The sequence below is a fragment of the Columba livia genome, chromosome 5 (assembly GCF_036013475.1).
Source record: "Columba livia isolate bColLiv1 breed racing homer chromosome 5, bColLiv1.pat.W.v2, whole genome shotgun sequence".
In the NCBI taxonomy this organism is placed as follows: Eukaryota; Metazoa; Chordata; class Aves; order Columbiformes; family Columbidae; genus Columba; species Columba livia.
In genome coordinates, this window is record NC_088606.1 from 68,497,433 (window position 1) to 68,513,965 (window position 16,533).

General features: G+C 56.5%; 1 protein-coding gene across 3 annotated transcripts; it reads right to left on the bottom strand.

Moving 5' to 3' along the window:
• Positions 1-905: 905 nt before the first annotated feature.
• LOC102088074 (SITS-binding protein-like) lies at positions 906-15,980 on the bottom strand. 3 transcript variants are annotated; one of them, XM_065065664.1, is made up of 13 exons: positions 15,820-15,980; positions 12,140-12,502; positions 11,336-11,566; positions 9,854-10,342; positions 7,917-8,088; positions 6,745-6,952; positions 6,494-6,644; positions 5,858-6,058; positions 5,160-5,428; positions 3,863-3,999; positions 2,455-2,576; positions 1,607-1,786; positions 906-1,378 (listed from the first exon to the last, which is right to left on the bottom strand). In XM_065065664.1, exons 4-13 carry the CDS (start codon positions 10,307-10,309, stop codon positions 1,205-1,207), a joined length of 2,070 nt encoding a protein of 689 aa, XP_064921736.1. In that variant the 5' UTR covers positions 10,310-10,342; positions 11,336-11,566; positions 12,140-12,502; positions 15,820-15,980; the 3' UTR covers positions 906-1,204. The 3 variants fall into 3 exon arrangements, with proteins under 3 accessions (XP_064921736.1, XP_064921735.1, XP_064921737.1); XM_065065663.1 differs by lacking the exon at positions 15,820-15,980 and adding an exon at positions 12,714-12,868; XM_065065665.1 differs by lacking the exon at positions 15,820-15,980 and having other exon boundaries at positions 5,858-6,055; positions 12,140-12,860.
• Positions 15,981-16,533: the final 553 nt, after the last annotated feature.

A 16,533-nucleotide genomic window follows, 5' to 3' on the forward strand; every position in this document is an offset into this window, starting at 1 on the left:
AGTACCAGGAATCCATATCTTAAACAGATTGATAAGGGGAAGGGTATTGTGTGCACCGGGATAGTCTGTAAACCCTGAAGTACCCAACCAATGGGGAACAGGGGAGGGAAACGGTGGCCGGGATTTTGGGGAGATATAAGCAGGGGCTTTCTGCCCTAATAGGTGTGCCTACCTTTAGGTATAACACCCGGTCTTGCAAAATCGTTATTAAAATATGCTTTGCCAAGAGATCCTGCCTGGGCCTATTATATTTGCAAAATAATTGTTTCCTACATACACAATAATTGAATCATTTAGGGTGGAAATGGCCTTTGTGGTCCTGGAGCGCAGGGCTAGCCCAGCACCGGGGCTGCTCAGCCCACAGCTCGGGGGAGAAGCGCTCCCACCCTCCTGGTGTATCCAGCTCTTCATTTAGGATAGCTTCGTTTTTTCCATAGCTGTAAACAAGGAGGGAACACCACAGAATAATTTCTGTCCCCTTAACCCAAGATACAGGGCAAGCAATTGTTTCCACCAACCTTTATTCCGGTATTCCAGCAGTTCTGTCCCAGGGGGTGGAGACCCAGAGCCTTCATATCATTTATCTTGACGAGCAGCAAACGAGAGATGAGCAAGAAGAACCTGGAAATGGGAACGCAGCAAGAGGGACCTCGGAGAGAGGCTTCCAGATCCAGCTGTGTGGCACAGCTGGAGGAGCCGTGGCTGTCCCCAGGGAGGCTCGGCAGCACCACAGCAGCTGTGATAAAGCACAGGCAGTGACTGAAATGCCCACATTCTCATAAAGCATCACCAGAGGTAATTAGCAATAAGATCATACCCTCAGAACGGCTTCTGGCTTACTATGGAGTTTACACCTCTGCTACATAGGGAGTTAAATAGATAGCCAGCAGGCCCTGACCCGGGGAAAAGATACAAATGTTTAATTGGAAATGTTATTGAGACACCCGTCTTTTGGGGTCACTGATGGGAGACATCTTGAAGAACACAAACATTTCACCAGGAGAACCCAGGAAAGGTATAGGACAGCGTTCCGCGTGGGTGTACGGTTGTGCCAAAGCTGTATTTCCGCTATTTTAGAATAACAATGAATAACAAAAGAGGCAAACAATTTCTGCTGAAATAATAAAAAAGGGTTCGTAGAAAAGTGCAAATAGGCTGAAATAGTCTCAAGGACGAGCGAGCGCATCCCGGCCAGTCTGTGACTTCAGGAGGTCCTCACGAAAAACGGCACCTCGGCGAGGCCGGCGGAGTAATTCCTGAGGACGGTGCCGCCGTGGAACGCGCGCGCGGTGCGGGCGTCCGTCCACACCTGCCCTGCGCCTGGCAGGTAGATGTCTCGCCACCTCTGCCCCTTCTCTGTTATCGGGGCAACCAGCACCTGCAGGAAATACATCAATAAATAAATAAATGTATATATCAAAACAAAAACAAAATAGTCTTGTTGACTTTTCATTGTGAATAAATTGCAAAGCTGAAGGAGCTGATGGCCCCACCAGCGCTTTGCTTTCACACACCTTCCATACGAGCTCACGGAGGATGCAAAGAGAGAGTGCAGATATTTGTCCCCAATTACCCTTCGGGGACATTCAGTCCCCACATTTCCTACCTCGTCTCCAATGAGAAATTCGTCCTCGATGGTGAAGGCGGTTGGGTCGCTGGGACTGAGCCACCACGGCGGCCGGAAGATGGGGGACCCCGAGCTGAGCCACTCCTCGCTGTATTTTCTGATGAGGGGCACAACCAGGTCCCGGTGCCGCTGGATGCATTGGCGGGTGAGGTTCAGGACCTGCCGGGAAGAGAAATGACGGAATCGCGATGTCCTGATCAAGTTATGGCAGCTGACCAAGTGCAAAGAGAATTGATACAGGGTATTTATTCCCACTTAGATGTGAACTCTGGGAGCAGCAGCTGGCAGTGATACCCAGGGGGGTGGAGATGTCCCAAATCGAAACACCGAACTCTTTTGCTGTTTGCAAAGAGATTTAATGATGTTTTCCCCTGAGCCCCCAATTTTAAGAACTGCTCTCCCCTTTTATTGGCCTGAAGGTGACATCCCTGGGAAATGCCTCCAACGGTTTAAAAAGCTCTTGAATGTGGATCTGTGGATCTTCAGTCTACTGTAGATAGTAACTGATCAAACTGTAATTAAACTGTAGGTATTAACTAATTGATCAAACTATAGTAAAAAAAAAATAAAAGGGAGAGAGACGTGCAATGACTCTGTCATTTCTGCAGGTGGTGTGGATTCCAGCCCCGTGGTTGCACACAGCCATGAAGTATAAAGCCACAAAAACGTTCATTTTGCAGCAAAACCGCTGTGGTGAGCGCATAGCAATCCAGGCCAGGGAGCAGGACTGTGTGGGCAGCACGAACAGGGTTTTAGGCTCAGCTTTCCCCAGGGGGGTCCGGGATGGCTTCTGGGGGCATTTGTGACATGGGACCGCGGGTACGTACCCAGGCGTCGCAGCAGAGCCAGGGCGGCGTGCCGAAAGCCATCACGGGCAGGAACGTCACGATCTGCAGCCACCGCACGTACAGCTCCGGGTCCCCAGGGCTGTCACCGTCCAGGGACCCTCCTGCAGGGACAAGGAGCCTGTGAGGTGCTCGAGGGCACCTCGTGGAGCGGTGAGCCCCAAATACCGAGTGGGCAGGACACGGTCCCCATCGCAAAAGGAGCTGGATTGTCCCCAGCCCAGCGTTGTTCCCTAAATCACCATCAGCAAGTGTCAATCCAACCCCTGTTTCCAGCCACCTCGGGGCCAGATGTGCTGGGATGGTGTCTCAGGACTTCCTAAATTTTGGCAGAACTTTGTAAAAAGGGATTTCTCTCCTCAAAGAAAAGCGTTATGAAAATGCTGGACTTTCCTGCTGCTTTGATGTGCAAAGATGAAGCGTGATGGGAACGTGGATGCCTTCAAATTCATAGTGGAGAGTGTTGGAGAAGGAGAGTGTCACTAATTAATTAATTGTATTAATAACACATAGGGGAAGTGTCAGGGGATCCCAGTTCCTCCCCTCAAGCACCAGCGGGGCTTGAGAAGGGCAGAAGGGGGTGGGACAGCGGGGGTGACACAGCCCATGGACCCCCCGCCCCAGCAGCAGATGGAGCCACAGCCCCCGTGCAGGGGATCTGCTCCTGTCCAGCTCGGCTGAGATAGGCCAAGGGGTTCAACATCTCTTTGGCACGCCGGGATTGCCTCAGCCTTGCTTTCGAAGAAAAACTGGCTGAAAATAGAGGGGAAATTTAAAAAACTGCTCCAGAACCCCCTTTTCCAGGGCTGTCTTTGGGGCTCCGCTCCAGATCCACCACTCCACATGAAGCCACCCTGCTTCTCCACAAATAACATCCAAGGAGAGGGGAAAACGAGCTGCTTGGCCCTGACTACAGGATCGTTTCTTGACTTTTATCATGTTTTAACGTAAGGATTCCACAAGCCATTGTGCTTTGGAGCAGAAACACCAACGTGGAGCGGGGCTGCTGGTGCTTTGGAACACCCCCGTTCCGGCTGGGAGCCTGGGGTTAGCTGGGGGGGTTAGCTGCAGAAAAGCCACAGGAGCCAGCGGATTCCCTCCCACATGCAGCGAAGGAGCCTGGACAGGCGTCCGCAGAGACCTGCCTGCTCCTGGGGCTGCCTCTTAGCATACACAACGCTTTGTGTTTTCAGCTCCTCGGTCCATTTCCCGGTAACATTCAACCCAATTAAGGTAGCGTGGTGGAAAATTGGGTAGCGAGAGCAAAGTGCTTCATAAAACCTAACGCAAACACACCTCCCGCACTGCTCCGGCCTGAGCGACTGCTGCGAAAGCCTCTGCAGAAAAGCCAGAAATGAGGGGGGAAAAAAGCCAAAAATAAATGGATTACCTACTGCGTCGGGGATGAAGAAGCTGTAGCCCAGGAGGCTGTAGTGCAGCACGGAGGGAACCAGCCCCTTGAGCCCCGCGTGGCTCCAGTCCGCGCGCCGCGGGCTCATCTGCACGAACAGCGGCAGGTGGCTGGAGCTGGGGACACAAAACCTCGCTTGGCACCTCCAGCGGCACCCTCAGCCCCTGGGCACCCGCAGCCACGGCACCTGCCCCACGGGACACCCGGGGACACGTCCCGCGGGGAGGGTCGCGCCTCCCGCTCCCGTTTGTGCACCTCTGGTTCCCACTGAGCCGCTGCCGTTCCTGACAGCGCTTCTGTCCGTTTGGCAAAGGAAAACATTCTTTTCCCCATGGTGGTTTTTTCCCCCCAGTAGCATTTCTGTGCCTTGGGGGGCCAGGCCACACAGCAGCCCGGCACAGGAGACAGCATTTCTGTGGCCAAAAAAGGAGCAGGTCTGGGTCTTCACCATGAGCTTTGGCTTGAAAAATGGTCTGGAGCTCATCTAACCCAGGGCTATTGTTAGGCTGAGCCTGCTCTCTCCTAGAGCTGGGTTCCCTCCTTGACCTCGCAGCCCTTTTTACACCCCAAAGGTCTCCCAGGGACAGTTTTCCACCCTGGGAGCTGGGAAGGCTGATGCGGGGGCTTAGGAAACATTTCTGCTGTGGGAAGTGCCCACCAGGAAACGTTTGATCCTGATCAGGCTACAGAATGGTTAGAAAAGGGGCATTTCCAGCCCTCTGCTCTTGCAGGTGACCAAGAGCCATCCAGACCGGCTGCCAGCTCGTCACCGCCCCAGCGTGCGGGACTTCGCTGTGCCTCTGAAAATAAACCATGTTGAAGTTGCCTTCCCAGGCACTTTACCATCAATGCCCTGTCTATAACATGAAACTGATCATTTTGCCAACAGCCTGTGTATTCTTTCTCATTTGCCAAACAGAAAAACAACAGGGGGAGAAAAGTAGTGGCTTTTGGTGCCTTTCACCCAAGGGTCTGCGAGGCTTGTTACAACTGCTAATTAATAAATTAGCCCTGCTGTGGGCTATGCAAGTGTGAAAAGTCAGAAAATGGCAGTTGTTTGGCACTGCAGGCGATTGCCAAGGCAGGGATTTGGCCAAGACTCTGGAGTTCAACCTCCAAGTGACCCGAAGCTTAAACAGCCATAAATGACAAAGTGAGTTTTTATTGCATCTGGCATTAATGCAATCAAGCATCCACTGGGCCTCTCTAAAGCATCACCCGGGGCATGTTTAAAGCACCGTACAGCTCCAGCAAAGCGCCTTCTCGCGGCACCCACCTGGCACCGGCGCTGATGATGGTGGCATTTCCCAGCGTCGCCAGCGCCGCGGCCAGCGCCCCGGTGTAGCGGTCGCCGTCCAGCTCGGCGGGCGGGGGCACGGCTCGCTGCAGGAAGGAGTTGCCCTCGGCGCCCTCCACCGCCACGTACGCGGCCCCCAGCAGCTGCCGCAGCCGCCGCGCCCGCGCCAGGTACCAGCCCAGCGCCGCCTCGCTGGTGACGTTGAGCCGGGCGCACAGCCGGCCCTTCCACGTGCTCAGCAGCGGGACCTGCGCAGAACGTGAACATCTCCAGTGAACAGCCCTTACAATACCCCGCCAGCCCTGGGCTGAAAGGCCGGGGGACGGCCGCCCTGCCCCATCCTGCCCTACCACAATTGGCACCGTCGTGGTGCAACACGTAGAGGTGTGCGCTCACTCTCGAGACCCCCCAAGATCCCCAAGTTGGCGGCAAATTAAAATGACTGTTTTAATGGGAACTGCAGGGATTTTTCAAACACTAGCTACTTTAAAAAAGTATCTTTTGGAAGCGGAAATTTGGAAGCTGCTTCCCTATGCAACAAGAGAACATCTGCTGCCCCGGGCACCGCTTTGCGCCCAATGCCGGAGCACCAGGCTGTCCCTCTGCAGGTAGTTATTCAGCTTTCATGCTGATTTTGGGATGAGCAGCACGCCCAGGGGTTGCAGGGGGTCTCGTACCGAGCAGCCCCCGTGCTGGGGCGGGAGGCTCAGCCAGCGGCTCTCCGTGTCCCCGTCCTGCAGCGAGCGCAGGAAGAGCGGGGACGCGATGCTGGCGTACGGGGACAGCGTGATGGCGAGCTGCAGCGGCGCGATGGCAGACGGGTCCCAGCCCTGGGCAGAGTCCTGGCGCTTCCTCCGCTCCGGGACAACGTGGTCCTGCTGGGAAAGGCGGAAAATGGTGGATTTTTTAGGAGTGGCAAAGCCACCAAGCACTGTCTGCTCAGTGTCACCACCTGCATAGGGTGAGACCCCAAACCGAGCGTCCCTTCACGGGGAGGGGAGCTCCAGTACACCAGCACAGCCCCTACCCCACAGAACAGGTGCATTTGCACTTTACTCAGTGGGATTTTTACACTGAGAGCCTGGCCCAGGTTGGCCAGAGAGGTGGTGGATGAACCATCCCTGGAGACATCCCAGGCCAGGCTGGACGGGGCTCTGAGCAACCTGGGCTGGCGAAGATGTCCCTGCTCATGGCAGGGGTGGCGCTGGGGAGGTCCCTTCAACCCGAACCATCCTGTGATTCTATGATTTAACAGTACCAAATGGCAGCTCTCCATTTGCCACCCGGCGCGGCAGCGGCAGGTGGGGACGTACCGCAGCGGCGAGGATGGCAGTGCCACGCTCCCCCAGCGCCAGGACCCCCTCCTGCAGCCCATGCCGCTTCAGTCTCCTGGCCAGCGCCCGCAAGCCTCGCTTGATCTTAGCGGCCGAGCCCGCAGGGCCATGATATCGCCAGATTGGAGACCTGGAAAGAGTCGGAGAGGGGCGTTTGTGCCTTGTGCCAGCACAAGACACTCCAGGCAGGGATGGGGACAAGGGCTGGGATGGGGACAGGAGCACCTTACCCGAGCAGCGCCGTGTCGGGCAGCGCCCGCGCCGGCCCCGCCAGCCGGCTGCCCGTGTGCCGCGCGGCGGCCGCCACGTCGGGGCTGAGGCACAGGCGGTAGCGCAGGGGCTGCGCCGCGGGGCCCGCCGGGGACACCAGGCAGAACTGCCGCTCCCGCTCCAGGGACAGGAGAAGGGGCACGTCGGGTGCCACCGTCACCGTCACTCCTGCGGGAGAGAGGAGGGAAATGGGGTCTCAGCGAGCGCCCGGCTCCTCACTGTCCCCGCACTGGTGGCCATGGGGACAGGGACGCGTGGGGCAGAGCCCGAGCGGTATCAGGACCCCACGGACCAGTCCCAGCCGCAGATCCGGCCACCAAACACATCCCCGCTCTCTGCTCCGCTGTTCCCTGCTAACCTCCAAAATGCTGCTCAAGGGCTGGAAGTCGTTGCCCCTGAGGGTGGTGAGAGCCTGGCCCAGGTCCCCAGAGAGGTGGTGGATGAACCATCCCTGAGACATCCCAGGCCAGGCTGGACGGGGTCTGAGCAACCTGGGCTGGTGAAGGTGTCCCTGCTCATGGCAGGGGGGAACTGGAGGAGCTCTAGGGTCCCTTCCACCCCAACCATTCTATGATTTGCCCCATTTCTTGCCTTTTTGCATTCAGCTTAGGGAGCAGCTTCAGCTTCATCACTGCAGGGCAGCTGCAGATTGACTGATTCATTTGGGGGACATCTAAAGTTTGGTGTACTGCAGAGCAGCCCAAATAGCCACCCAAAAATGCCCACAGCCACTGAACCCTGCCCGCATCCAGCACCCACCACAGCACCGGGGACCCGCCGGGCTCGGGGAGAAGCCACTGGAGAGGAGCTGGAGGATGCGGCCACAGACACTGAGCTCTGCTTAAAAACACCCAAACAAACAAAACCAAGCACCTGGCATCTCCCTGGGGTGACTCGGGCCACCCCTTCCTCTCAGGCACCAACTTGGAGATGCAGCCCGCTGAGGTTTAATATCGTGGCCTTTTCCCCACGGATGGGGCAGGGTGGCATCCATCCCTTGGGTGGTGATGAGTGACAGCGGGACACACGTTGGGTATTTTAACCTCGGAGACACCAGCCCTGCCTTTAATTGCTTTATAGATGAGGAGAGGGATGGAGGAGCCCAGGGTTTGGAGGAACAGGACGCGGTTACCTGTGGAGCCCAGGAAGAGCCTCTCCAGGAGGGGCCCGTAGCCGGTGGGGTTGGTGCCGAGGTCGCCAGTGACCAAGGGCTGCACGGGGCTGTCGGCGCCGTTGAGGGGCCAGCGCTGGGCGCCCATGCTGGGCCCCCCGTACCAGGACACGTTGGCCATGGAGAAGCAATCCTGCAGCCGAGAGAGCAGCGTCAGGAGTGCCACGGGGACGAGGAACACACAGCTATTGCGAGTTGGAGGGGCAAACCCCCGCGTGTTACCCCAGCATCCTCAGCACCGTCAGGGGACAGATTTTCCCAGGACAAAAAATCCCAAATCCATAGAGTCAGGTGTTTTATGCACAAAGCAGTGGGTGCTCACGCTTCGCTTTCTGCACCTGATCTAGCAGAACATGCTTGGGTTTAGGTTTTTCCTCTATGAGAACAAGAGCTGATCTTCCAGGCACCAAAAATGCTGAAATTCTGTCTAAGCGCTGGATTTCTCAGCCCGCAGGTTCCTTAAAGTTATCGAGTGGTGAAGAGCAGGAGGAGAAACAAAATCGTAGCACGAGTCAGTAACGCAAGCTGTGAGCTTTGTTTGCCTTGAAGGACACAGAAAAGTTAACTTGCTGATTAAAGCCAAAACCAACAACTTTCCTTCCTTTTCGCCCTTATACATCCCTGTTCAATGTGCAGCTAGGTGGAGGAATACAAAAATCCCACCTCAGGAATAAAAAGCCTATCCCTGAAAATTATGGTTTACTTAATAATAATAATAAACACAAGAAATCCTCCCCAAAGCCCGCCGGTTTTAGATAGATGAACTCAAATAACATCCCTTCTCTGCCACCTTTCAGAAACCATCAGTTTTCGCTTCAAAGCCTCTAACCCCTTCTCCTTGCTGCCAAAGCGGGATCAGCCGGACTTATCCTCCCGCGTGACGGCGCGGGCCGGGCTTCCCCGAAACGTGGGGCTGGGGCTGCGGGGGCGGCCGGGACGGCCCCGCTCAAGGAAAGGGAACTTCTGGCCCCGGTCCAGCAGCCTGAGCCGGCTCTGCTGCGGGCAGAGGGAGGGGAAGGCTGGCTCAGGGAGGGCAGATGTAAATTATTAAAGTGGAAAGGCTGGAGGCTGAGGATAGCTGTGCCAGGAGCCGGCTGCACGGCTTACGGCAGCCGGCAGAGATGGGAGTGCAGAGCAAGACTCTTCTGAACTCACTTTTTGCTGGATCAAATATTTCAACAGGTTTTTTTTCAATTAAAAAAGTGGGGAAAAGAAACCTATCCTGTCCCGCTCTTGCCCACCCCAAACCGACGTCCCACGTGCAGCCGTCGTGTTCAGGCAACGACTTCCACTGGCCCAAAGGGATCTCAACAGGCGATTTACGGCTAAAAGGGAAAACCTCCCCGTTCGGGCAGGATCCCGTCCTGCTCCCCTGCTGCCCGCAGTCCCGGGGGGTTCCCTCCCCCCCCTCAGCTCATTTGCAGACTCTGCTTTTATTTAGCTGACGGAGAACACTGGGAAGGACACACACACACACAAAATGTATAAAAAGCCCCTGTGAATGCTTGCGGCAGCGGACACGGATGGATCCCGTCCCGAGAGAGCTGCCGCTCTGCGTCTGTGGCTGGAAGGAACCTGCCAGCATTGTCATTGTCATCTTCCGGGGTTCTTTACATGTCAAGTTCTGGAGTTATTTATTTCACCTCTAGATGGTGGTTCTCCCATGCTGGATTCCCAGTGCAGCACTGGGAGGAGATGGCCATGGTCCCCCAGTGTTTTGGGGGCTCAGCGTCAAGGCATGAGGCTCCCAAAGGTGCTTTTCCCACCCCAGCTATGGGGGCTTTGGGAACCCCATAACCACACTGGGAAATCGGGTGCTTGGGCTAGATCCTCCCCATCTTTGTCTGGGTTTAGCCCAAACGCCCTGGTTTGGAGGAGGGCGCGGGGGTCCCCGTTACCTTCAGCACGACGTCAGGGCGCAGGGGGGTCCATTGGACGCCGTAGCACTCGGTGGCGGGGGCCGGGGGGGGCTCGAGGGACAGGTGCAGCTCAGCGTCCTCCTCCCAGGCGTAGCAGAAGCGCCCCCCCTCCTGCCAGCAGCGGTCGCGGGGCGGGGGCGGCTGCGCGGCTGGCACGCTGCCCACCCAGATCAGCGCCGCCGGCCGCCCCCCCGGCAGCGCCCGCAGCAGCAGAGCCCCCCGGCACTCCCACAGCAGCCCCCCGGCGCGGCCCCGCAGCACCCACTCCTCGGGGGGCTGCTCCAGCGCCTGCCACGAGATGATGCCGATGGTCATGGCGAAGAAGACAGCGACGCCGAGGCAGCCCACGGCGCCCTTCCAGGGCTCCGTCATCTCCCTGAAGCCCGACGTCCAGGCGGCCTCGGGGAGGTGGCCGGTGGGGCGGGCGAGCGGCATGGCGAGCTGGCACGGCGGTGGTGGCCGGCCCTCCTGCAGCGGGGAGAGCGGGAAAAGCCGCTTCTGGGGGTGCTCCCAAAGAACGGTAAAGAAAAAAGGAAAGGGGGGTGTGGGGAAGGGAAATAAGGGGAAAAAAAATGGAAAAAAGGGGAAAAAATGGAAAAATAAGGAAAAATGGAAAAAGAAAATGGAAAAATAAGGGAAAAGTGGGAAAAAATTGAAAATAAGGAAAAAATGGAAAAGAAAACAGGGGGAAAGGGAAAAATAAGAGAAAATGGAAAAAATGCGAAAGGGGAAAAATACAAAAGAAAATGGAAAAATGGGAAAAGAAAATAGAAAAAATAAGGAAAATAAAATGGAAAATAAGGAAAAAAAAAAAGGAAAAAATTGGAAGAGAAAATAGAAGAAAGGAAAAGACTGCAAGAGAGGAGTTAATAAAGCCAAGCTGCGATGCCCTTCTGTGCGCAGCAACGGGAGGTCAGAGGAGTCTCTGCAGCCTCGCTCCGCTGGGCAATCCCCGTGTCGGGCTCGGACACGGCAGCGCGACCACGACCCAGGTGTCACCACGGCCGTGGGGACCCGTGCGGGAGGGGACACGGAGGGACGAGGCAGCGCCGGAGCCCCCGCAGAGCTTTGGGGTTGTGCTCGGTGACGCGGCTTTGCCGAGCAGCAGTAAATAGCCGGGGGGGGCAGAAAAAAACAACGTCTTGGCGGTTGGAGAAAGGAGTGGAATGCAACGTGCCAGGGACCGCTTGTTCTGCCATCCCCTCCCCTCCAAAAGTGTTCGATTAATGCACAGAGCAGGGAGAAAAGTCACCTGCGGGCACGGGCTGGTGGCACCCCCTGGGCACGGGGCCACCAGTGGTGACAACATGAGGGTGGGAGCAGCTTGTCCCCCCATCCCAGGCTGCCCCAACCGCTGCCACCTCGTCCAGTGCCTTTTGGTGCCAGGTGTCACCTGTCCCAGCCCAGGGGACCCCCACAGCGCATCCCCCAGCCCAGCGACAGCACAGCTGCGTTTCTTACCTAAAGGCAGGTGAAAAGCTGCTCCAGCAGCCCCAGAAGTGGCCGCCGATAACCAAGCGCTCAAGACCTGATGCTTTTCTCCGCTTTCCCCAGGGCGGTTTTTCCTCCGGGCCCCGGGAGGGACCTTTCCAGCCGAGGGAACTTGAGCCCAAGTAAGCCGGAGCGTTATCCAAGCCAGGCACGGCTGCTCCCTCCCACCCCGCGTCCCGCACCAGCCCGCAGGTGGTTATGCTGCAAACAGAGGCAGGAAACAAACCAAACCAAAACATTTATTGATAGGGGAATCCTTTTAAAGGGATTTTTTGCAAAGTTTGAGGTGGCTCAGGTTGAGCCCTTGCTACACACTTGCAAACCCACACACGAGAAAGCTGTGGCAGCACTAAGCCTTCCCGTTCTGCTGCCTTGGCTTATTATTGTTATATTATTATATTTGGGGGGATTTTCTCCCTGATTCTGCCTCACACTGAAGGAGCTGCCTGGGGTCCCCGAGGTCAGCCCAGGTGCTGCCTGCACCCCAAATCAGAGCAGCCTGCAGGGGACAGAGCCTCCCTGGGACCACCGTGATTCCCACCAGTGCAGAACACTCTGGAAATCTGGGACTTTCGTGCACTTCCCCATGCCCCACACATGCATCCCATGAGTTCCCCCCTACCAGAGAAGAGCTGGATTTTACAAGGGACATTACAGCCTGCTGGCTGCCAAGATATTAAAATAATAGAGATTTCAAAGAGTTTTCCCATTCTGCATCCAGTCAAAACCCCACCAAGCCCAATCCCCGCACCCTGAGACAAAGGCACTGCTCACCCCAGGAGATGCTGCTCTTCGGGACAGTCTCAGGATGACCAAATCCACCAGGAGAATTCTCATCTGTGCCCCAAATAAGCCCTGGAGGGGCCTTTCCCACAGGCAGCTCCAGGATTAACTTCTCATTTCAGCTGGGACAGTCTCCAGGGTGGGACGGAGGGAAAACAGGTCGATCACATCAGGACAAGCAGCTCACGGGGGCTCCAGAGTGGGGACAGCAAGGGGATGCAGGAGGAGGAGAGAGAATGAGGCAAAACTTCACCAAGGAGCTGCAGACAACACGGGGCCAGCGGTGTCCCTCCAAAACAGGACTGGGGATCCCCGGGAAGTGATCCCTCCGGATTAGAAGAGGTGACAGTGAAGCTGTAGGTGATGGAGACGCGTTTGGGTGGGAAGGGCTAGAGAAAGAGGTCACAGCTCTCACAGGACCCCCCCAAAAAATCCATCAAGGTTACGGAACAGATACTAGATAAAAATGAAGGGAAAAGCATTAAAAAAAAAAGAAAGAAGAAGGGCTCCTGCTTCCCCAAAAAAGTTACAGGCAAGGTCGTGGGACTCGCGCTGCTCAACTCACCCCACAACCTGGAAAAAGGCAACAAGCAGAAGTTAATAAAAGCCCACGGTGAGTCAAAGCTGCTCAGCTACAACACAAACCCGAGCCCAGCAAGTCGTGGGGGTGGGATTTACCACACGCTTTACACGGCTTTGTAAATCCATCTGCCCAAGCGAGAGCACGGCTTGGGTACAAACCACGCGGAAACAGGGCAGAAGGGATCAGAAAGAACCACCCTGGAGCTGGCGCTGCGGTCCCTGCTGCGCCGGGAGGGTTTAACCCCCCAGTGCCGGGCAGGGGGACGGACGGGATGTGACAGCGGCCCCAAAACTCAGAGAAGCTGCACAGGGATCAGCAGTTCCCCATTGCTCACCCCAAAACGGGCAGGGGGTGGCCGATGGGGTTATTTGGCAGCAGCGGCTCAGGGCAAAGCTCTGTCACATGGAACACGATTAAACCGCGGCTGCGGGACGGCAGAGGGGCCACGAATAGCTGATCCAGACGGGGTTAGAGAAACCCGGGACGGGCAGTCTGGTGGGGACGGGGGGTGCTGCCCCCGGGGGGTGCCAGAGAAACAGGGGGATTTCTAGAAAGCTTTTCTTAAAAAGCAGCTCAAATCTCCTCCTTGCACGCCAGGGAAAGCCCTGCCGGAGGTTTCAGCAACTCGGTGTTTTGCCAAACTGGGGCCCCCGCCATCTCCGCGAGCAGGCGGCAGCGTGGGGTGCTGTGCTGAGCCCTCCCCCCGCGTTCATCGGCTCCTTGGTTTGGGGGCTACAGAACAGTTTGACCCATTCTTGCCCCTCAGGAGCGACAGCACAACGCGCTGGAGCCCCCGTTCAGCTCCTTGGTTCCCTCAGACCACCAAGAACAACCATTTCTCCTTGTCTGGTACCGGAGAAAAAGCCTTTTGGGGGCAGTCAGCCTGTTTTCCAGCCAGCCGACCTGCCCCTCTTCTCACACAGTTTTTTTAACAGATTTGAGTCTCTTCCTCTGCAGAACGGGGCGTCTTTTCCTCCTCCCTGACCTTGTAGGGCTGAAGAGACCTCGAGTTTCCCATTTTACATCCACAGGCGCTTCCTGAGCCCCCGGCTGCAGAAGAGATTTTGATTTACAGACCCCTGAGGGATTTTGCTGGGATCAGTGGGAAAATACATTAAACCCAGCAGCACCAACATGCAGAGCTGGGCAATCGAAGCTTTTTGGTGAACACCCAGGAAACAGGCACCAAGCCTCATTCCCCACGGGATATACCCCATAGGAGAAACTTTGGAGTACACCCTGAAAATCGCACATTGCATCCTTTTAAAAATCCTGCCGTTATGCTTCAGGCTGGCCAGACGAACAGAGAGCAGAAGAGCTGCGGGGGCTCAGGGTGGGAGCACAGGGCTGCGTTGGAGAGGACCAGCCCTCACCGTCAATGTTGTTGCACGGCCTCGGAGCGCCGGCTGCCCCCGGGACACGCAGCCTGCCTGGGGTGCGTGCTTGTTTTAATACATTATTATTGAAGAAAGAAAAAAGACAAAGAAAAGAGAGCAAAAGCAGACTGGCAGGAGCAGCGAAGCAGCTCCGGGACTTGGCGTCTCTCCTCAGTTTTGCCAAGGTGGGAGCAGCCGCATCCCAGGCTCCGTCCGAGCTCTCACTCTGGGGAGGGACCCTACGTTACCTTAAGAGCCTTCACCCAAAAAAACAGGGTTTTTTCCCTTATATATACAGGGCAGGAGATGCAGTGATGAGCCAAAGCAGGTTGCCTGGGGCCCGAGAGCAGGGCTGCCCCACCGCGGTACCTGCCCCCGGTGCCCGACCCGGAGCGGCCGCCTCGGGCACCGACCCCAGGAGCCAGTGGCCGCTGGATGCTCCGGTGGGGTTTTCCATCCGCGTTCCCCCCCGCTGCAGTTCCCAGCCTCTCCTTGCAGGGCCAGCAAAAGCCTTTGGCTGGGCTGGGATTCTCTGTGCCTTATGGAGCCTTGTGCTTGTTGTTAGAGTTCAGCTAGTAAAGAGTTTAAAAGAAAAACAAAAAAAAGGGTGGCATAGTTTCTGAAAACCCTAAAACTCAACCCTAGATTCCCCCTGGAAAGCAATCCCGAAGTTCCACGAACTCCCAGGGAACTTGGCGGCTATTTATAATGGCAATAAAACGAGCAGCGGGACTCGCATTGAAAACGTGGGCATATAAATAGTAACGGCACTTGGGAACCGCTCGGACCATTGTCTCCTCTCGCCGCGGTGCTCACCAGGGAGCTGCTCTCCGCGCCCGCCGGCGCAGCCAAACCACAGCGGTGCCTCCTGCAGCAGCGGGTTTGGCACAGGGTGTCTCGTGTCCCAGCCCGAGCCCCATTCTTGGGGGACACCCAGGGCAGTGAGACCTTCAGGGGGGCCAGGACCCAGCCACGTGCCCCACAAGACTCACCCAAAACTGCTCATTTGGGAGAGAGGAGTCAGCTGTGCTGAGGAAAATCACCTTGATCAGGCTCTTGTCCTCCTGCACCCCCAGACACAGCAGCCCCAGGTCAGGCATCTTAAGCCAGGAAACATCGCAACACCCAGACAATCTCAATTTTTCTGCTCTGGGCTTAAATCAAAGCAATTCATTAGAGGTGAGTTGCGCTTATTTGGGTTCTAGAACCAGCCCCTGTTGGCAGATGCTGCTGGCAGCTCCGCTCCCGCTTTGCCCCCGGGAACGGGTTTGGGCTGCAGAGAGGACAGGTCCACACGCTGCTCCTCCCTCCAGGTGCAGCCTTCAAAACCCAAACCCTCTATTTTTTATTAAAAATAAAAGCATAAGACATGGTAAAGGCCGCAGCTGCAAATAGAAAGTAGCTCCACCCCACCTGGTTCTGCACCCCTTGCTAAGAGGTGATTGTACCTCCCTCCAAAACCAGCCTACCCATCCCTAAGCCTGGTTTTATCTTTCTGACTGAGGCTTTGGCTGCTGGGGTTGAATCTCAGCCCCCATAACTGGCTTAATTTTCGCAGCAGGTCTCCAAAACCACACGTAGTGTGTGAGCACAGGAGCGGGCACCATGAGGACCTGGGCGTCGGCGCAAAGCGCTCCTGCCCGGCTCGCTCAGGAAGGCCTGACCCGAGAGCAACGCAGAGGAGAAACAAGTTATAAAAGGGTTATACGTACCGATCTCAGCCCAGGCGATACGCACACCCTTCGCTCTTGCAGCGATGGTGTTTGCAGCCGGGGCTCCGGGGGGACACGGGGATGCTCGAGCTGCCGGGGGCGCCCGGCGGGTGAAGGAGATTTTGGGAAAGATGTTTCAGTTCCATTTGCCTCTCCCAAGCTTCCCAGAAATCTGGTCAGCAGATCTGCAGCCTACACATTCACCAAATTAAATCCCTGCCTTCGAGATGCCTTTGGGATGATGAGACCAGAACTCCTCAGCTTGACTCACGGAGCTGCGCCAGCACAGCCCAGGCACGGGGCTCAAGGCACCGGTGGTCTCCAGGTGTGGGACAACCCTCCAGACACCCATGTGTCCCCAGAGAGGTGGCACTTTCCAACACCACCCAGGGACACTCACCAGGGGTCGGTAGGGGACACCCCGGCTTTGTCACTGTCCCTCCCACGTGGGTTGTGAGGCTGCCCTGAAGCCTGGTCCTCCCTAGGGCGGGTTTGGGGTTTATTTCGAGGGTCCCCAAGGCAAAGTGAAGCAAACCACTGCCCACCCTCCGCACCCTTCTGGCTTCCATCTCAGAAATCCCCTGAAACGCTATTTTAGTGGCATTGCTCTTCTAGCAAGAGGAGGCTGCAGGTTGGGCACCCCCAGGAACAAGCGCCTTCACAGGGCTGCAAAATGGGCACTTTCTGCACAGAGACCCAGGTCAACCTGCCGTC

What these genes read in the sequence shown, in the direction of transcription:
- LOC102088074 (XM_065065664.1), bottom strand. Translation starts at nt 10,309, where the DNA reads ATGCCGCTCGCCCGCCCCACCGGCCACCTCCCCGAGGCCGCCTGGACG. An exon ending in CCCAGCACGGGGGCTGCTCG is followed by an intron (nt 5,429 to 5,857) that starts GTACGAGACCCC and finishes CGTTCTGCGCAG; the next exon opens with GTCCCGCTGCTGAGCACGTG. An exon ending in ATCATCAGCGCCGGTGCCAG is followed by an intron (nt 4,000 to 5,159) that starts GTGGGTGCCGCG and finishes TTGTGTCCCCAG; the next exon opens with CTCCAGCCACCTGCCGCTGT.